Source organism: Procambarus clarkii, chromosome 42 (assembly GCF_040958095.1).
Source record: "Procambarus clarkii isolate CNS0578487 chromosome 42, FALCON_Pclarkii_2.0, whole genome shotgun sequence".
NCBI lineage: Eukaryota > Metazoa > Arthropoda > Malacostraca > Decapoda > Cambaridae > Procambarus > Procambarus clarkii.
In genome coordinates, this window is record NC_091191.1 from 18139153 (window position 1) to 18158988 (window position 19836).

A 19836-nucleotide genomic window follows, 5' to 3' on the forward strand; every position below is an offset into this window, starting at 1 on the left:
ATTATTTACATAATATACTTGCTTCTTCAGTTATTCAGTCTCACACGTGTGGTCCGTGTACTTAAAAACTCCGTGGGATTCAAAAACTACACAGAAAATGTGAACAAAATATGACTGACAAGTAAAATAATTGTATTTGATACAGAAATAAATATGTATGCATATATATCTGGGAAGAGTAGGTAACTATATATATATTTTGCTCTAGCTGTGGTCGTTATTAAAAACAAAACTGTAAAAAAACTTCCTCCAGTCTCATAAGTTACTCCTTTGACAAGTAGTCGACAACAAGAGCCCAGCTGACGAGGTGACCAATGAGAAGCAAGCGTGCGCCAAGTGGGAATGTGATTGGTGTAAAGCATGGTGGTGGAGAGCGACGAGCGTGTATCCTGCGGGCGTTTGTTTATAAACAGCAGGTGTGGCCATTGTGTCAGGCGACCATGGAGGAGGAACACGCCAAATTTGAACTGGAAATAGAGAACATTGTGGAAAGCGACGACTTTACTATATTTAACCAAGATGACCTTCCAATGGGAGGCTTCCAAGTCATGGAAGACATCAGGAGGAAGGGGAAGCTGTGTGACGTGACACTGAAGGTAAGACTAGTGGTGCCCAGTGGTAGGTCCTACCTCATGTTGTCACCTGGCTGGCCAGCTCCTGCCCCACACGCCCGCCCTCACCCACCCACACGCCCGCCCTCACCCACCCATACACCCACACGCCCGCCCTCACCCACCAACACGCCCTCACCCACACGCCCGCCCTCACCCACCCACCCTCACCCACCAACACGCCCGCCCTCACCCACCCATACACCCACACGCCCGCCCTCACCCACCAACACGCCCTCACCCACCCGCCCGCCCTCACCCACCCACATGCCCGCCTTCACCCACACGCCCGCCCTTACCCACCCACACGCCCGCCTTCACCCACACGCCCGCCCTCACCCACCCACACGCCCGCCCTCACCCACACGCCCGCCTTCACCCACCCACCCACCCTCACCCACCCACCCACCCACACGCCCGCCCTCACCCACCCACACGCCCGCCCTCACCCACCCACACGCCCGCCCTCACCCACCCACACGCCCGCCCTCACCCACCCACACGCTCGCCCTCACCCACACGCCCGCCCTCACCCACCCACACGCCTGCCCTCACCCACCCACACGCCCACACGTCCGCCCTCACCCACCCACACACACACCCGCCCTCACCCACCCACCCTCCCGCCCTCACCCACCCACCCTCACCCACCCACCCTCCCGCCCTCACCCACCCACCCTCACCCACCAACACGCCCGCCCTCACCCACCCATACACCTACACGCCCGCCCACACGCCCGCCCTCACCCACCCACATGCCCGCCCTCACCCACCCACCCTCACGCCCGCCTTCACCCACCCACCCTCACCCACCAACACGCCCGCCCTCACCCACCCATACACCCACACGCCAGCCCTCACCCACACGCCCGCCCTCACCCACCCACACGCCCGCCCTCACCCACCCACACACCCGCCCTCACCCACCCACACGCCCGCCCTCACCCACCCACACGCCCGCTCTCACCCACCCACACGCCCTCACCCACCCACCCACCCGCCCGCCCTCACCCACCCACCCACCCGCCCGCCCTCACCCACCCACCCTCACGCCCGCCTTCACCCACCCACCCTCACCCACCAACACGCCCGCCCTCACCCACCCATACACCCACACGCCAGCCCTCACCCACACGCCCGCTCTCACCCACCAACCCACACGCCCGCCCTCACCCACCCACCCACACGCCCGCCCTCACCCACCCATACACCCACACACCCACCCTCACCCACACGCCCGCTCTCACCCACCCACTCACACGCCCGCCCTCACCCACCCATACACCCGCCCTCACCCACATGCCCGCTCTCACCCACCCACCCACACAACCGCCCTCACCCACACGCCCGCCCTCACCCACACGCCCGCCCTCACCCACACGCCCGCCCTCACCCACACGCCCGCCCTCACCCACACGCCCGCCCTCACCCACACACCCACCCTCACCCCACACGCCCACCCTCACCCACACGCCCGCCCTCACCCACACGCCCGCCCTCACCCACACGCCCGCCCTCACCCACACACCCGCCCTCACCCACCCACACGCCTCCCCGCCCTCACCCACCCACCCACATGCCCGCCCTCACGCACACACCCGCCCACGCCTCCCCGCCCTCACCCACCCACACACGCCTGCCTGCCCTCACCCACCCACAGACGCCTGCCTGCCCTCACCCACCTACACGCCCGCTCTCAACCACCCACACGCCCGCTCTCACCCACCCACCCACATGCCCGCTCTCACCCACCCACCCACATGCCCGCTCTCACCCACCCACACACCCGCTCTCACCCACTCACCCATATGCCCACCCTCACCCCCACACGCCTGCCTGCCCTCACCCATCCCCACACGCCCGCCCTCACCCACCTACCTACCCTCACCCACACATGCCTCCCCGTCCTCACACACCCGTTCTCACCCACCCACACGCCCGCTCTCACCCACCCACACGCCCGCTCTCACCCACCCACATGCCCCCCCTCACCTACCTACCCACCCACACACCTGCTCTCACCCACACGCCCGCTCTCACCCACACGCCCACTCTCACCCACACGCCTGCTCTCACCCACATACCCGCTCTCACCCACACACCCACTCTCACCCACACGCATGCTCTCGCCCACATGCCCGTTCTCACCCTGGAAAACAGTAGAGTAAGGGGAGACATGATAACCACCTACAAAATTCTCAGGGGAAATGACAGGGGTGGACAAAGACAAACTCTTCAGCACGGGTGGGACACGAACAAGGGGGCACAGGTGGAAACTTAGTACCCAAATGAGCCACAGAGACGTTAGAAAGAATTTTTTCAGTGTCAGGGTAGTTAACAAATGGAATGCATTAAGTAGTGATGTGGTGGAGGCAGACTCCATTCACAGTTTCATATATGCATATGATAGAGCCCAATAGGCTCAGGAATCTGTACACCTGTTGATTGACAGTTGAGAGGCGTGACCAAAGAGCCAGAGCTCAACCCCCGCAAACACAATTAGGTGAGTACATGCTTGCTTGCCCTCACCCACCCACACGCCTGCTCTAACCCACACATGCCTTCCTGCCCTCACCCACACACGCCTGCCTGCTCACACCCGCCCCCACACACCCGCCCGCCCTCACCCACACATGCCCCTCCCGTCCTCATCCCCACATGCCCCTCCCGTCCTCATCCCCACATGCCCCTCCCGTCCTCATCCCCACACACATTCACCCTCACCCACCCGCACACATGCCCCTCCCATCCTCATCCCCACACACATCCACCCTCACCCACCTGCACACATGCCACTCAAAAACTCTCACTTACACCTTCTCTAGTATATTATGCTGTTATATTATTGTTTAATACTTGCTCCTGTCATTACAATAGAATAATTTACCAGATAACCATCCGTTTTAATGCTCTTATCAGGGAAGGTCTCTGCACAAATTGCCCATTCATGTGTTCATGGCCTGTCAGGATTTTAATGATAATTTAGGTAAGCAGGTTTGGATTCATGGCTTACTCCATAAACTAGAAGTGTACATACCATGTACCCACACATGGGATGGGTACATGGTATGTTTCCCACATAAAATGCTTTAGATGTAAAGGATTTAACTATACCTCAGAAGGCTGCATTGAAGACAGTAAATGTGGGAAATGCTGTAGTTCCCATTACATACAAGCCTGTGCATCAGATGTGCTTACCTGTTCAGACTGTGGTGGCGATCATGACATTACATTCAAACAATGTCCTTCATACATAGCAGCAAAAACTAAGGCTCTCCCCATCAACAACCTGCAATACAGTAGTGCACTGAAACAACCTAACTCAGTCCCTCATCCATCACTACCACATTCTCATCCATGATCTTTGCATGTACCAGGTACGTCTGTCACTGACCATCCTGCATCCCCAGAGTCCAATACTTTCCCACAAAATGTACTACTTATTTCAGATCTTGTTGAAACTCTTGTCCTTTCATTGAAAATGCACTAGAAAAGACACTAGACCAACTCTTAACTAAATTCTTTACACAAGTAATCCAACCCATTCCCTAAGCTGACCCAACACACACCCCATCCACATCTACAGACAATGGCATGCGACCTAACGCATCTACCATTGCTGTATACAAAATGTTTGAACTGATGCTGGACAAACTCCTAAATAACTACTTAGCATGCCTTACCCAAGTCACTTCCCAGGCTGACTTGCCACAAACCACTAAGAGTAAGAAATCCCCAGCTGTACAAACCTCCCTGCGACCACTGGCACTTTGACTGAAAAACCACATAAACCACCTAAATTATTGTGATCGTCTCAAAGCTCTCCAAATGTACTCACTAGAAAGGTGGAGAGATATATCAAATAATATACATGTGGAAGATACTGGAGGGCCAGGTCCCAAATCTACACAGTAAAATAACAACATACTGGAGTGAACGATATGAAAAAAAATGCAGAATAGAACCAGTGAAGAGCAGGGGTGCCATAGGCACAATCAGAGAACACTGTATAAACATCAGAGGTCCATGATTGTTCAACATCCTCCCAGCTAGCATAAAAAATATTGCTGGAACAACCGTGGACATCTTCAGGCGAAAATTAGATAGTTTTCTTCAAGGAGTGCCGGACCAACCGGGCTGTGGTGGATATGCGGGCCACTCCAAGCAACAGCCTGGTGGACCAAACTCTCACAAGTCAAGCCTAACCTCGGGAAGGTTTGGGGAGTAGAAGAACTCCCAGAACCCCATATATTGAACATGCTGTACTATTGGCACGTCAAAGAAGACAAATGCAATTACATCCCAGACGTAAAGATCGGCAATACGACAACCTAACATAACCCATCTTATACTAACCTACCCCAACCTAACATAACCCATCTTATACTAACCTACCCCAACCTAACATAACCTTATACACACTAACCACATATTACTTAACATAATCTAACCTACCCTACTCTAATCTATCCTAACCTTTTCTGAATTGTGACAAACTCCCAAACATACTTCAACTCACAAACTTGACTAAACCACACACTTTACATAGCACAACAACACTTCACTACCACCATCAACACGACTCACTTTTGCAGTCCTGAGTCAAGTTCCACTCATGTTTATTTATACAACGTTAGTTTTTTTTTTTTTTTTTATTTATTATTTTCTACCACAGACGTGGCCACATATTTACAATGCTAACTAGCATATATACATTTTCTTCTGTCCTTCATCATTGTAAAAATTGAATTGGTGTACTGTACAATGTTTTCCTTGGAATACGATGTCTGATAAGTGTTTGGGTCGAACAAGCGTGTGGTGCTGTGGCGTGGTGCGATTGTTTACCAGTGTATCCTGCCTACCCACCCAGTGATGACCGTGTTTAATTCTGAATTAACTGAATTCCCATCAACAAGTCATGGAGCATCCGGCGGCAACGAATGCTCTGCAAGCTATGCTGCAACCGCCGATGCTGAATTCCCATCAACAAGTTGTGGAGCATCCGCCGGCAACGAATGCCCTACAAACCATGCTGCACCCGCCGATGCTGAATTCCCATCAACAAGTCGTGCAGCCTCCGCTAATGATATAAAATATGATTGAAAGGCATATAAATTAGTGTAAAAAGTGTTGATAGAATACAGTATTGTAAGTGTTAATGGTTATTAAAGCCTTGACAAAAAGATACTGTACAGTGTAAATATACAGTAGAAATAATTTTCAATTGTGAATTAGAATTAGAACTCACGTGAGTTAGTAGTAAGGCTAGCTGTTGTGTGAAGTGAGTGCCTGAAAATAAGTGTACATACTGTATGTACCCTGTATACAGTCCTGAACAATATAAAACAAGCGCTGCAGAGGATGACGTAATATTCACAGCTTCGTAATCTTCAGCTTCATTAATTTAATTAAAAGTAAGTCAATTTACCAATTTTATTATTTATAGTATTACAACATATTAATTGTTTTTTTTCAACAAAAGCTATTATCAACAAAAGCTACATATTAGTCTCTGCAAATGTATATTCTATCCTTAGCAGAGAAAAGGTGAACTCAAAATATTTTGTCTTGGCTAGCTCTCAGTTAGTGACAAGACTCGATCGCCATTGTATGGTATGGCCGCCACAGCCCGTGTCATAACATTAAAAATACATTACCTGCACTGTTCAGGGTAAAACAAAACACATCTCTAAAATTTTATTGAGAAAATATTAACAATCACTGATTGATACATGAAATATTTTGCAATACAAAGGAATGAACCAATTTTTTCCCCACCCATCTGGACTTGATCAGAGCGTGTCCACACATCATCCATGCAGCAGCCAACAGCTGGCTTAATTGTCGGTGTGGTACTAAATTGGAACGCAATTACACAATGAACTTTATTTAATTTTAGTTATACAGTATAAAATATGTCTTACCTGAATGTTACTTGAAAAATTACCCGACCCGACTTAACTTCGGAAATACCAGAGCTCCGGAAATAACGACCAGGGTACAGCCCCATATAGGCTGTTAAATTGAGTGGATACAGCGATGATAGTATTACAGAAGACCCCTGACTGTGATAAAACTGACCAGGATTCTGATAATAGCAGGATTGTGGTGATATTTAGCACTGTGCTCCATGGAGGGAGAAGTAATGCTGTGGGAGGGAGGGTGGTGGCGTCATCTTCTGACTGTGTGTGGCCACCTTTATTGACTGCACTCACCATACCAGCTTAGTGGTTCGCTATGGTGAACACAAATGTAGATACTTGTATATATATATAACGTGTGTATAGAGTAGTATCCACTCAATTTAACGGCCTACATGAGGCTGTGCCCTGGTCGTTATTTCCGGAGCTCCGTTATTTCCAAAGTTAAGTCTGGTCGGGTAATTTTTCAAGTAAATTCAGGTAGGATATATTTTATACTGTATAACTAAAATTAAATAAAGTTCATTGTGTAATTGCATTCCAATTTAGTGCCATGCTGATGATTAAGTCAGCTGGTGGCTGCTGCATGGATGTATGAACATGGTCTGATCAAGTCCAGATGGGTGGGAAAAAATAGGTTCATTCATTTGTATTGCAAAATATTTCATGTATCAATCAGTGATTGTTTATATTTTCTCAGTAAAATTTTAGAGATGTGTTTTGTTTTACCCTGAACAGTGCAGGTAATGTATTTTTAATGTTATGACACAGGCTGTGGCGGGAAGGCCATTCGATGGCGATCGAGCCTTGTCACTGAGAGCTAGCCAAGACGAAATATTTTGAGCTCACCTTTTCTCTGCTAATGATAGAATATACATTTGTAGAGATTAATATGTAGCTTTTGTTGAAAAAAACAATTAATATGTTGTAATACTATAATAAAATTGGTAAATTGACTTACTTTTAATGAAGCTGAAGATTACGGAGCTGTGAAGATTATGTCATCCTCTGCAGCGCTTGTTTTATATTGTTCAGGACTGTATACAGGGTACATACAGTATGTACACTTATTTTCAGGCATTCACTTCACACAACAGCTAGCCTTACTACTAATTCACATGAGTTCTAATTCTAATTCACAATTGAAAATTATTTCTACTGTATATTTACACTGTACAGTATCTTTTTGTCAAGGCTTGAATAATCATTAACACTTACAATACTGTATTCTATCAACACTTTTTACACTAATTTATATGCCTTTCAATCATATTTTATATCGTTAATGGAGGCTGCACGACTTTTGATGGGAATTCAGCATCGGTGGGTGCAGCATGGCTTGCAGAGCATTCGTTGCCTGCGGATGCTCCATGACTTGTCGATGGGAATTCAGCATCGGCGGGTGCAGCATAGCTTGCAGAGCATTCGTTACCAGCGGAGGCTGCACGACTTGTTGATGGGAATTCAGCATCGGTGGGTGCAGCATAGCTTGCAGAGCATTCGTTGCCGGCGGAGGCTGCACGACTTGTTGATAGGAATTCAGTATCGGCAGGTGCAGCATAGCTTGCAGAGCATTCGTTGCCGGCGGAGGCTGCACGACTTGTTGATGGGAATTCAGCATCGGCGGGTGCAGCATGGCTTGTAGGGCACTCGTTGCCAGCGGATGCTGCATGACTTGTTGAATTCCCAGCGGGTGCTTTCACGAACTGTTGAAATCATGAATTTATCTATTTTTGTCTGAATCTGATTTTCTCTGGCTAATATTTTGAGACGTTGCTCTCAGCTCTTAGCGTCCAACAGCCTGGTTGATCAGTCCAGCAACCAGGAGTCCTGGTCGACGACCGTGCCGCGGGGATGCTAAGCCCCAGAAGCACCTCAAGGTAACCTCAAGGTAGCTGCGCGAGTTCACAGTAAACAATGCGGTCACATGGCCCAGGCACAGTACATTCTAGGTCCGTGGGAAAAAAAATACCTATTGCCTATACTATAAAAGGTATTTAATAAGAAAACAAAGAATTTTGCTTAATAACAATTGTTTTAAAATATTTTATTAATAATAATTTAGAATTTTCTTCATAAAAGTGAATCATTTTAAAAGAAAGTTAAGATTTAATATACGATTCTGGATGATCGAGGTCGGTGGCCTGGTCGCCGTGTGAGGGGCTGCCGATGCCAAAACAAACCCAATACTGACTGTCAGTAATATCGACCACCAGACCAGTATACAAGGCACCAGATACCGATCTCCCAAACCGGTCGTTATTACCGGCAGATCGGTATAAAAGAGGCCGTTAAATTGAGTGGATACTGTAATAACAGCAATAGGAGTAGGTTGGGAGCCACCATTTTGGTGAGGGAGGTGCGTCGTCTGCACGACTTGTCATGTTGTTTACTGGTGGCCATTATGGTCCTTGAGCACCATACTAGCTTATTTGTACAGGTATGGTGAATAAAACGGGTAGATACTTATATATAACTAGCAGTACCTGCCATGCGTTGCTGTGGCTCAGTCTGGTTAAATGGAAAGAAAGAAAAGAGAATGCGCACGTTTCTAGTATGTTTAATTTTACAATGCTTCTGGGTATACAATATTTTTTGTTGTTCCGTTGTCTGTAGAGATATAGAGATTGTCTGGTTTACCGACTCTAGAACACTCAACATATAATTGTCCACGTGAGAAGCAATCCGTGTCTAGATATAAACTGCATAATTCTAAAGATTGGCCCTGAGCTTTGTTGACGGTGATTGCAAACACCAATCGAATTGGAAATTACAATCTCTTAAATTGAAATGGCATATCTGTTGGAATCATTGGAATGCGAGGAATGAATGTTGGAATCATAGGAATGCAAGGAATGAGTACATCTTCCCCTTTGAAAGGTCCTGTCAGATTGTTGCTTCTACGATGTCGCTGATTAATTTTTTTACTGCAAGGCACGTGGCATTGCAAAGTTTTGGCTGATTGATATTTCGCAACATGATAATTGGCATGCCGATTTTCAATTGCCGGACGTGTGATGGTATCCCTGGCAGATTGAGTGAATTAAAAAGTCCTGTTGGATAATTAACTGCTTCATCTACTTCCACAACAGTGTCGACGGACTTGAATATTGACTGCCCCGCTTTGAATGTTAGACTGAATAATAATGTTAAGGTCGTAAACGTTTTGTTCTTGGCCACAAGAATAGCTCGTTCACTCAGCCAATCATGATTCTTATAATTGGTTTCAATATTGGGAAATACTTTTTCAACCAATTCTTCTTTTAACGTCACTAAATTGCAGAAGTTATGAAGCAATTAAATTCGTCCTGAGGTCAGATCAACCGGACCGTTTATGTTCCCAATTTCTAGAAATTTATGTGAGAATATCTCAGCTGATGGATTGTTTTGCAGTAGCTACATAACTACACGCGTGCTTGTAGTTAATTTAAATGTCTTTACGTGGCGCCACAAAGTAGAGTATTTCAGGCAAGCATTTATTTCGTCCCCTGGTGTCGATCGAGGAATTACAGGTAATGTTTGCCTGAAATCTCCTGCAAGCAATATTAATGCGTTCCCAAATTGTCTGATGTTTCAATGCAAATCTTGCAATGATCGATCAAGAGCCTCGAACGATTTTTTGTGGCGCATTGTGCATTCATCCCAAACAATAAGTTTGCATTTCTGCAATACTTTTCCCATGCTGGATGCATTGGAAATGTTGCACGTGAGAGTATCAATGAATTGCATGTTCAATGGCGATTTCTAAGTCGAAGTAGCAGTTCTTCAACCTGGTAGCAGTGTCGCAGCAATTCCGGACATTACAAGAGCTAAGGTTATGCCATAAATGCTGCCAGAATCAATCTAATTAGGAAGTTTTACCAGTTCCTCCTGGCGCATCTAAGATTTCTCCAAGCCCGACATTGACAGTTTGAATTATTTGATTGTTAATGTCATTTCGCTCAAGTGTTAGCCTAGGAATATTTGATTAAACATACGACAACAGATCACCCGTGTTGTAATTTTGTTCACAACGCAATTCTACATCGAACGAAGCAGCAGCAGATTGATTCGACGATGGCATTTCCAATTGATTGAAAACTTTGTTCGCGATTTCTAAACACAAGTCTTCAATCATTATCAAGGCTTCGCTGAAGAATTTTGCTGTAAAATCCATGTTCATATTTGAATTTTCTTTGCGTATTCGACGGATAATATCTTCAGCCATGTGCAATTTATAATTATCCCATAACTCTGTTGGAGATAACGGAGAGCCGGAGGTCAATATGATTGCAAACAATGCACGAATTTTATTTGGATGTGATGTGTTGGACGCGTCATTAATGTATACATCCCAATCCTGATCGTTGTCCAATAAATTCAGAGCTTGACATGCACTACGGGAAGTGGCATGTTGACAAATCAGGCCACTGGACAAATCTCAATTGACGGCGTTGACAAATCTCAATTGCTGGAAAGACGTTGGACCGGGCACATTTACCAGCAGCATGTGAAGAAGCATTCATCCTGATTAGGATGCACAGTGTACAGTCTACCTATCATAGTTTATTTGAATATGCCAGAGTGTCCGTCGACTCGCTCTCCTCGTTTGTGTCGTTTAAATGATTTTCTACTGGCATTCCATGTGTAATACGTAGGCACTTCCGAATACAGCATTGTTTTCGCAAACACGTCATTTTGACATAACGTGAAGAAAGCAGTTAATGCTGTAGCCGGTGAATTCATAGCTGTTTGTTGCACATTTGCAGCTGTGAAATAAACGTGTTGTCCATTTTCTTGTTTTCAAAACAAAAACAAAAAATACTAAGGAAATATTTCAATTCAAACGCAGATCAATCGACACCGCTCAATTTCACCTCCAATTGTACTGAAAAATAATAAGAACAGTTAAAAAAAAAAACGAAAAGAAATACAATAAAAAAGAAACAAATAAACTATACCCACGAAATGAACGGTATGGTAAACAACACAGCTCAACTCCAACGCAAAGTCACACAAAATAATTAAATCAAAATGAAAATAAATCAAAATCTATGAAAATTCAATTTATCAATGCAATCAGAAACATTGTAATGGAATCGTAACATATTTTGTATAGCTTGTGTTGGTCTTACGCGCAACAGATGGTGCTGTTTTTTAAAAGAAGCATGTTTTTATCTGTCACAGGTGTGGCATGTAAATAGTGGGTATATAAAAGTACGCACGTATTCGAATGGAACGTTGTGTCAAAATTTCAAAGCAATCAGTGAAGAACTTTTGAAGATCAAAGCATGTGTTGCTCCTACATCCTACAGATGGTGCTGTTTTTAAAAAAAAAAGCATTTTTTCCATGTCACAGGAGAGGCATGTATATAGTAGGTATATAAAAATGCTTGCCTATTCCAATGCAACGTTGTGTCAAAATTTCAAAGCAATCGGTAAAGAGGTTTCGAAGATTTCCCTCACATGAAAAACACAGTTTTTCATAAAAAGCATGTTTTTTTCCCCCGTCACAGGTGTGATATCGATATAGTATGTATATAAAAACCCGCTCGGATGCGAATGGAACATTGTGTGAAAATTTCAAAGCAATTGGTGAAGAACTTTCGGAGATTAGCGATTTTGAACAAATGAACATTTCCATTTTTATTTATATAAATGTGTGTATATAGCGTAATAACACCACAAACAATATTGTTGGAGGAGAAATATTACTTCGTCTGGCCCTGAGGGCAGCCGCTACCAGCTGTCTGTGTGAGTAGCTATGTCTTATTGCCTTTACTTACCATACAAGCTTAGATGTACAGTTATGGTGAACAAAACATGTAAATACTTATATATAATGTCTGTGTATAGTGAATAAATGCAAAAACAGTATTGTGGGAGGAGAATGAGGGCGAGTGAGATGTTGTTGAAGGAGGGAGTGGCAGCGAGTGGCTGGCTGGTGTGTAGTGGTCACTCTTGCATTTTGACTTACAATACCAACTTAATGGTTAGTTATGGTGAGCAAAACATATATATATATATATATATATATATATATATATATATATATATATATATATATATATATATATATATATATATATATATATATATACACACACACACATATACATACATACATACATACATACATACATACATATATATACATACATATATATACATATACACAATGGGAAGGGAGTACCACCTCTAGCTGGAAGAAGGGGGACCCATAGCCTCGGAGGAAACCACGCATAACGCATTAGAGGGAATGTTTTGATCCTCTCCAATACATATATATATATATATATATATATATATATATATATATATATATATATATATATATATATATATATATATATATATATATATATATATATAATATATATATATATATATATATATATATATATATATATATATATATATATATATATATATATATATATATATATATATATATATAATATAAATATAAATATATATATATATATATATATTATTAAATATGACCGAAAAAGTAAGATTAATAATTCTAACACGAATTTTCTCAATCTTTCGTACATTACGCTTCACTGTTGGAGGTAAATCAAAAATCACTTCTCCAAAATTCATTTTTATTTCTAGTCTGACGCGACACGGGCGCGTTTCGTAAAACTTATTACATTTTCAAAGACTTCACAAATACACAACTGATTAGAACTTACGTATCTCTGATTTTATATCTACATTTGAGTGAGGTGGGAGGGGTGATGTGGCATTAACACAAGACAGAACAAGAGGGGATATTAATAGGGTATTAAAAGTATCAACACAAGACAGAACAGAAACAATGGGTATTGAATAGAAGTGTTTGTAGAAAGCCTATTGGTCCATATTTCTTGATGCTTCTATATTGGAGCGGAGTCTTGAGGTGGGTAGAATATAGTTGTGCAATAATTGGCTGTTGATTGCTGGTGTTGACTTCTTGATGTGTAGTGCCTCGCAAACGTCAAGCCGCCTGCTATCGCTGTATCTATCGATGATTTCTGTGTTGTTTACTAGGATTTCTCTGGCGATGGTTTGGTTATGGGAAGAGATTATATGTTCCTTAATGGAGCCCTGTTGCTTATGCATCGTTAAACGCCTAGAAAGAGATGTTGTTGTCTTGCCTATATACTGGGTTTTTTGGAGCTTACAGTCCCCAAGTGGGCATTTGAAGGCATAGACGACGTTAGTCTCTTTTAAAGCGTTCTGTTTTGTGTCTGGAGAGTTTCTCATGAGTAGGCTGGCCGTTTTTCTGGTTTTATAGTAAATCGTCAGTTGTATCCTCTGATTTTTGTCTGTAGGGATAACGTTTCTATTAACAATATCTTTCAGGACCCTTTCCTCCGTTTTATGAGCTGTGGAAAAGAAGTTCCTGTAAAATAGTCTAATAGGGGGTATAGGTGTTGTGTTAGTTGTCTCTTCAGAGGTTGCATGGCTTTTCACTTTCCTTCTTATGATGTCTTCGATGAAACCATTGGAGAAGCCGTTATTGACTAGGACCTGCCTTACCCTACAGAGTTCTTCGTCGACTTGCTTCCATTCTGAGCTGTGGCTGAGAGCACGGTCGACGTATGCGTTAACAACACTCCTCTTGTACCTGTCAGGGCAGTCGCTGTTGGCATTTAGGCACATTCCTATGTTTGTTTCCTTAGTGTAGACTGCAGTGTGGAAACCTCCGCCCTTTTCCATGACTGTTACATCTAGAAAAGGCAGCTTCCCATCCTTTTCCGTCTCGTAAGTGAAACGCAGCACGGAACTCTGCTCAAATGCCTCCTTCAGCTCCTGCAGATGTCTGACATCAGGTACCTGTGTAAAAATGTCGTCAACATACCTGCAGTATATGGCCGGTTTCAAGTTCATGTCGACTAAGACTTTTTGCTCGATGGTACCCATGTAGAAGTTTGCAAACAGGACACCTAGGGGAGAACCCATGGCGACCCCATCTACTTGCTTATACATGTGCCCATCCGGGCTCAAGAAGGGTGCCTCTTTAGTACAAGCTTGGAGTAGTTTCCTCAGAATACTTTCTGGCATGTCAAGAGGAGTACAGGCTGGATCACGATACACTCTGTCGGCTATCATTCCGATTGTCTCGTCCACAGGTACGTTGGTAAACAGCGATTCTACGTCCAACGAGGCTCTTATCCCTGTGGCCCGTGTGCCCCGCAGTAAGTCCACAAATTCCTTTGGAGACTTCAGGCTGAAGGCGCAAGGAACATAAGGAGTCAGCAGGCCGTTGAGTCGCTTCGCCAGTCTGTACGTGGGTGTGGGTATCTGGCTAATGATTGGCCGAAGTGGGTTTCCAGGCTTGTGCGTCTTGACATTTCCATACGCATATCCAGGTTTATATTCCCCAATGATCTTTGGCAGGTGGAGTCCGGATTTCTTGGCGTTCACAGTTTCGATCAGTTTGTTGACCTTTGCTTTTAATTCGGCTGTAGTGTCCTTCGTTACCCTTTGGAACTTAGTTTGGTCAGAGAGTATGATGTTCATTTTCGCCAGATATTCGTCTTTTTTAAGAATGACATATATTGGCGACTTGTCACCTCTCCTGACAACTATCTCCTTGTTCTCACGAAGGCTTTTAGCTGCCGCTTTAAGCTCGGGGGACAGTATGGTGCTTCTGTAGTTGTCTCGATTCTTTCCTCCTTCTGCAATAAGTTCTGCTTGTAAGGTATCTTTGGTAGTGACCTTCTTTTGTGTCTCGAGGTCGAATATGTCGTCCAACAGAATTTCCAACTCTACAAGCAGAACTTATTGCAGAAGGAGGAAAGAATCGAGGCTACTACAGAAGCACCATACTGTCCCCCGAGCTTAAAGCGGCAGCTAAAAGCCTTCGTGAGAACAAGGAGATAGTTGTCAGGAGAGGTGACAAGTCGCCAATATATGTCATTCTTAAAAAAGACGAATATCTGGCGAAAATGAACATCATACTCTCTGACCAAACTAAGTTCCAAAGGGTAACGAAGGACACTACAGCCGAATTAAAAGCAAAGGTCAACAAACTGATCGAAACTGTGAACGCCAAGAAATCCGGACTCCACCTGCCAAAGATCATTGGGGAATATAAACCTGGATATGCGTATGGAAATGTCAAGACGCACAAGCCTGGAAACCCACTTCGGCCAATCATTAGCCAGATACCCACACCCACGTACAGACTGGCGAAGCGACTCAATGGCCTGCTGACTCCTTATGTTCCTTGCGCCTTCAGCCTGAAGTCTCCAAAGGAATTTGTGGACTTACTGCGGGGCACACGGGCCACAGGGATAAGAGCCTCGTTGGACGTAGAATCGCTGTTTACCAACGTACCTGTGGACGAGACAATCGGAATGATAGCCGACAGAGTGTATCGTGATCCAGCCTGTACTCCTCTTGACATGCCAGAAAGTATTCTGAGGAAACTACTCCAAGCTTGTACTAAAGAGGCACCCTTCTTGAGCCCGGATGGGCACATGTATAAGCAAGTAGATGGGGTCGCCATGGGTTCTCCCCTAGGTGTCCTGTTTGCAAACTTCTACATGGGTACCATCGAGCAAAAAGTCTTAGTCGACATGAACTTGAAACCGGCCATATACTGCAGGTATGTTGACGACATTTTTACACAGGTACCTGATGTCAGACATCTGCAGGAGCTGAAGGAGGCATTTGAGCAGAGTTCCGTGCTGCGTTTCACTTACGAGACGGAAAAGGATGGGAAGCTGCCTTTTCTAGATGTAACAGTCATGGAAAAGGGCGGAGGTTTCCACACTGCAGTCTACACTAAGGAAACAAACATAGGAATGTGCCTAAATGCCAACAGCGACTGCCCTGACAGGTACAAGAGGAGTGTTGTTAACGCATACGTCGACCGTACTCTCAGCCACAGCTCAGAATGGAAGCAAGTCGACGAAGAACTCTGTAGGGTAAGGCAGGTCCTAGTCAATAACGGCTTCTCCAATGGTTTCATCGAAGACATCATAAGAAGGAAAGTGAAAAGCCATGCAACCTCTGAAGAGACTACTAACACAACACCTATACCCCCTATTAGACTATTTTACAGGAACTTCTTTTCCACAGCTCATAAAACGGAGGAAAGGGTCCTGAAAGATATTGTTAATAGAAACGTTATCCCTACAGACAAAAATCAGAGGATACAACTGACGATTTACTATAAAACCAGAAAAACGGCCAGCCTACTCATGAGAAACTCTCCAGACACAAAACAGAACGCTTTAAAAGAGACTAACGTCGTCTATGCCTTCAAATGCCCACTTGGGGACTGTAAGCTCCAAAAAACCCAGTATATAGGCAAGACAACAACATCTCTTTCTAGGCGTTTAACGATGCATAAGCAACAGGGCTCCATTAAGGAACATATAATCTCTTCCCATAACCAAACCATCGCCAGAGAAATCCTAGTAAACAACACAGAAATCATCGATAGATACAGCGATAGCAGGCGGCTTGACGTTTGCGAGGCACTACACATCAAGAAGTCAACACCAGCAATCAACAGCCAATTATTGCACAACTATATTCTACCCACCTCAAGACTCCGCTCCAATATAGAAGCATCAAGAAATATGGACCAATAGGCTTTCTACAAACACTTCTATTCAATACCCATTGTTTCTGTTCTGTCTTGTGTTGATACTTTTAATACCCTATTAATATCCCCTCTTGTTCTGTCTTGTGTTAATGCCACATCACCCCTCCCACCTCACTCAAATGTAGATATAAAATCAGAGATACGTAAGTTCTAATCAGTTGTGTATTTGTGAAGTCTTTGAAAATGTAATAAGTTTTACGAAACGCGCCCGTGTCGCGTCAGACTAGAAATAAAAATGAATTTTGGAGAAGTGATTTTTGATTTACCTCCAACAGTGAAGCGTAATGTACGAAAGATTGAGAAAATTCGTGTTAGAATTATTAATCTTACTTTTTCGGTCATATTTAATAATATATATATATATATATATATATATATATATTTATATTTATATTATATATATATATATATATATATATATATATATATATATATATATATATATATATATATATATATATATATATATATAATATATATATATATATATATATATATATATATATATATAATATATATATATATATATATATATATATATATATATATATATATAATATATATATATATATATATATATATATATATATATATATATATATATATAATATAAATATAAATATATATATATATATATATATATTATTAAATATGACCGAAAAAGTAAGATTAATAATTCTAACACGAATTTTCTCAATCTTTCGTACATTACGCTTCACTGTTGGAGGTAAATCAAAAATCACTTCTCCAAAATTCATTTTTATTTCTAGTCTGACGCGACACGGGCGCGTTTCGTAAAACTTATTACATTTTCAAAGACTTCACAAATACACAACTGATTAGAACTTACGTATCTCTGATTTTATATCTACATTTGAGTGAGGTGGGAGGGGTGATGTGGCATTAACACAAGACAGAACAAGAGGGGATATTAATAGGGTATTAAAAGTATCAACACAAGACAGAACAGAAACAATGGGTATTGAATAGAAGTGTTTGTAGAAAGCCTATTGGTCCATATTTCTTGATGCTTCTATATTGGAGCGGAGTCTTGAGGTGGGTAGAATATAGTTGTGCAATAATTGGCTGTTGATTGCTGGTGTTGACTTCTTGATGTGTAGTGCCTCGCAAACGTCAAGCCGCCTGCTATCGCTGTATCTATCGATGATTTCTGTGTTGTTTACTAGGATTTCTCTGGCGATGGTTTGGTTATGGGAAGAGATTATATGTTCCTTAATGGAGCCCTGTTGCTTATGCATCGTTAAACGCCTAGAAAGAGATGTTGTTGTCTTGCCTATATACTGGGTTTTTTGGAGCTTACAGTCCTCAAGTGGGCATTTGAAGGCATAGACGACGTTAGTCTCTTTTAAAGCGTTCTGTTTTGTGTCTGGAGAGTTTCTCATGAGTAGGCTGGCCGTTTTTCTGGTTTTATAGTAAATCGTCAGTTGTATCCTCTGATTTTTGTCTGTAGGGATAACGTTTCTATTAACAATATCTTTCAGGACCCTTTCCTCCGTTTTATGAGCTGTGGAAAAGAAGTTCCTGTAAAATAGTCTAATAGGGGGTATAGGTGTTGTGTTAGTTGTCTCTTCAGAGGTTGCATGGCTTTTCACTTTCCTTCTTATGATGTCTTCGATGAAACCATTGGAGAAGCCGTTATTGACTAGGACCTGCCTTACCCTACAGAGTTCTTCGTCGACTTGCTTCCATTCTGAGCTGTGGCTGAGAGCACGGTCGACGTATGCGTTAACAACACTCCTCTTGTACCTGTCAGGGCAGTCGCTGTTGGCATTTAGGCACATTCCTATGTTTGTTTCCTTAGTGTAGACTGCAGTGTGGAAACCTCCGCCCTTTTCCATGACTGTTACATCTAGAAAAGGCAGCTTCCCATCCTTTTCCGTCTCGTAAGTGAAACGCAGCACGGAACTCTGCTCAAATGCCTCCTTCAGCTCCTGCAGATGTCTGACATCAGGTACCTGTGTAAAAATGTCGTCAACATACCTGCAGTATATGGCCGGTTTCAAGTTCATGTCGACTAAGACTTTTTGCTCGATGGTACTCATGTAGAAGTTTGCAAACAGGACACCTAGGGGAGAACCCATGGCGACCCCATCTACTTGCTTATACATGTGCCCATCCGGGCTCAAGAAGGGTGCCTCTTTAGTACAAGCTTGGAGTAGTTTCCTCAGAATACTTTCTGGCATGTCAAGAGGAGTACAGGCTGGATCACGATACACTCTGTCGGCTATCATTCCGATTGTCTCGTCCACAGGTACGTTGGTAAACAGCGATTCTACGTCCAACGAGGCTCTTATCCCTGTGGCCCGTGTGCCCCGCAGTAAGTCCACAAATTCCTTTGGAGACTTCAGGCTGAAGGCGCAAGGAACATAAGGAGTCAGCAGGCCGTTGAGTCGCTTCGCCAGTCTGTACGTGGGTGTGGGTATCTGGCTAATGATTGGCCGAAGTGGGTTTCCAGGCTTGTGCGTCTTGACATTTCCATACGCATATCCAGGTTTATATTCCCCAATGATCTTTGGCAGGTGGAGTCCGGATTTCTTGGCGTTCACAGTTTCGATCAGTTTGTTGACCTTTGCTTTTAATTCGGCTGTAGTGTCCTTCGTTACCCTTTGGAACTTAGTTTGGTCAGAGAGTATGATGTTCATTTTCGCCAGATATTCGTCTTTTTTAAGAATGACATATATTGGCGACTTGTCAC

At 43.7% G+C, this 19836-nt stretch overlaps 1 protein-coding gene across 1 annotated transcript in view; it reads left to right on the top strand.

Annotated features, from left to right (window-relative positions):
- Window positions 1-407: 407 nt before the first annotated feature.
- The window catches only part of KLHL18 (Kelch like family member 18), a 347445-nt gene continuing 328016 nt past the window's right edge, over window positions 408-19836 (top strand). The window contains exon 1 of the mRNA XM_069339925.1: window positions 408-596. Coding sequence (XP_069196026.1) covers window positions 441-596 — 156 coding nt within the window. The 5' untranslated portion in view covers window positions 408-440. The remainder of the gene's footprint in view (window positions 597-19836) is intronic.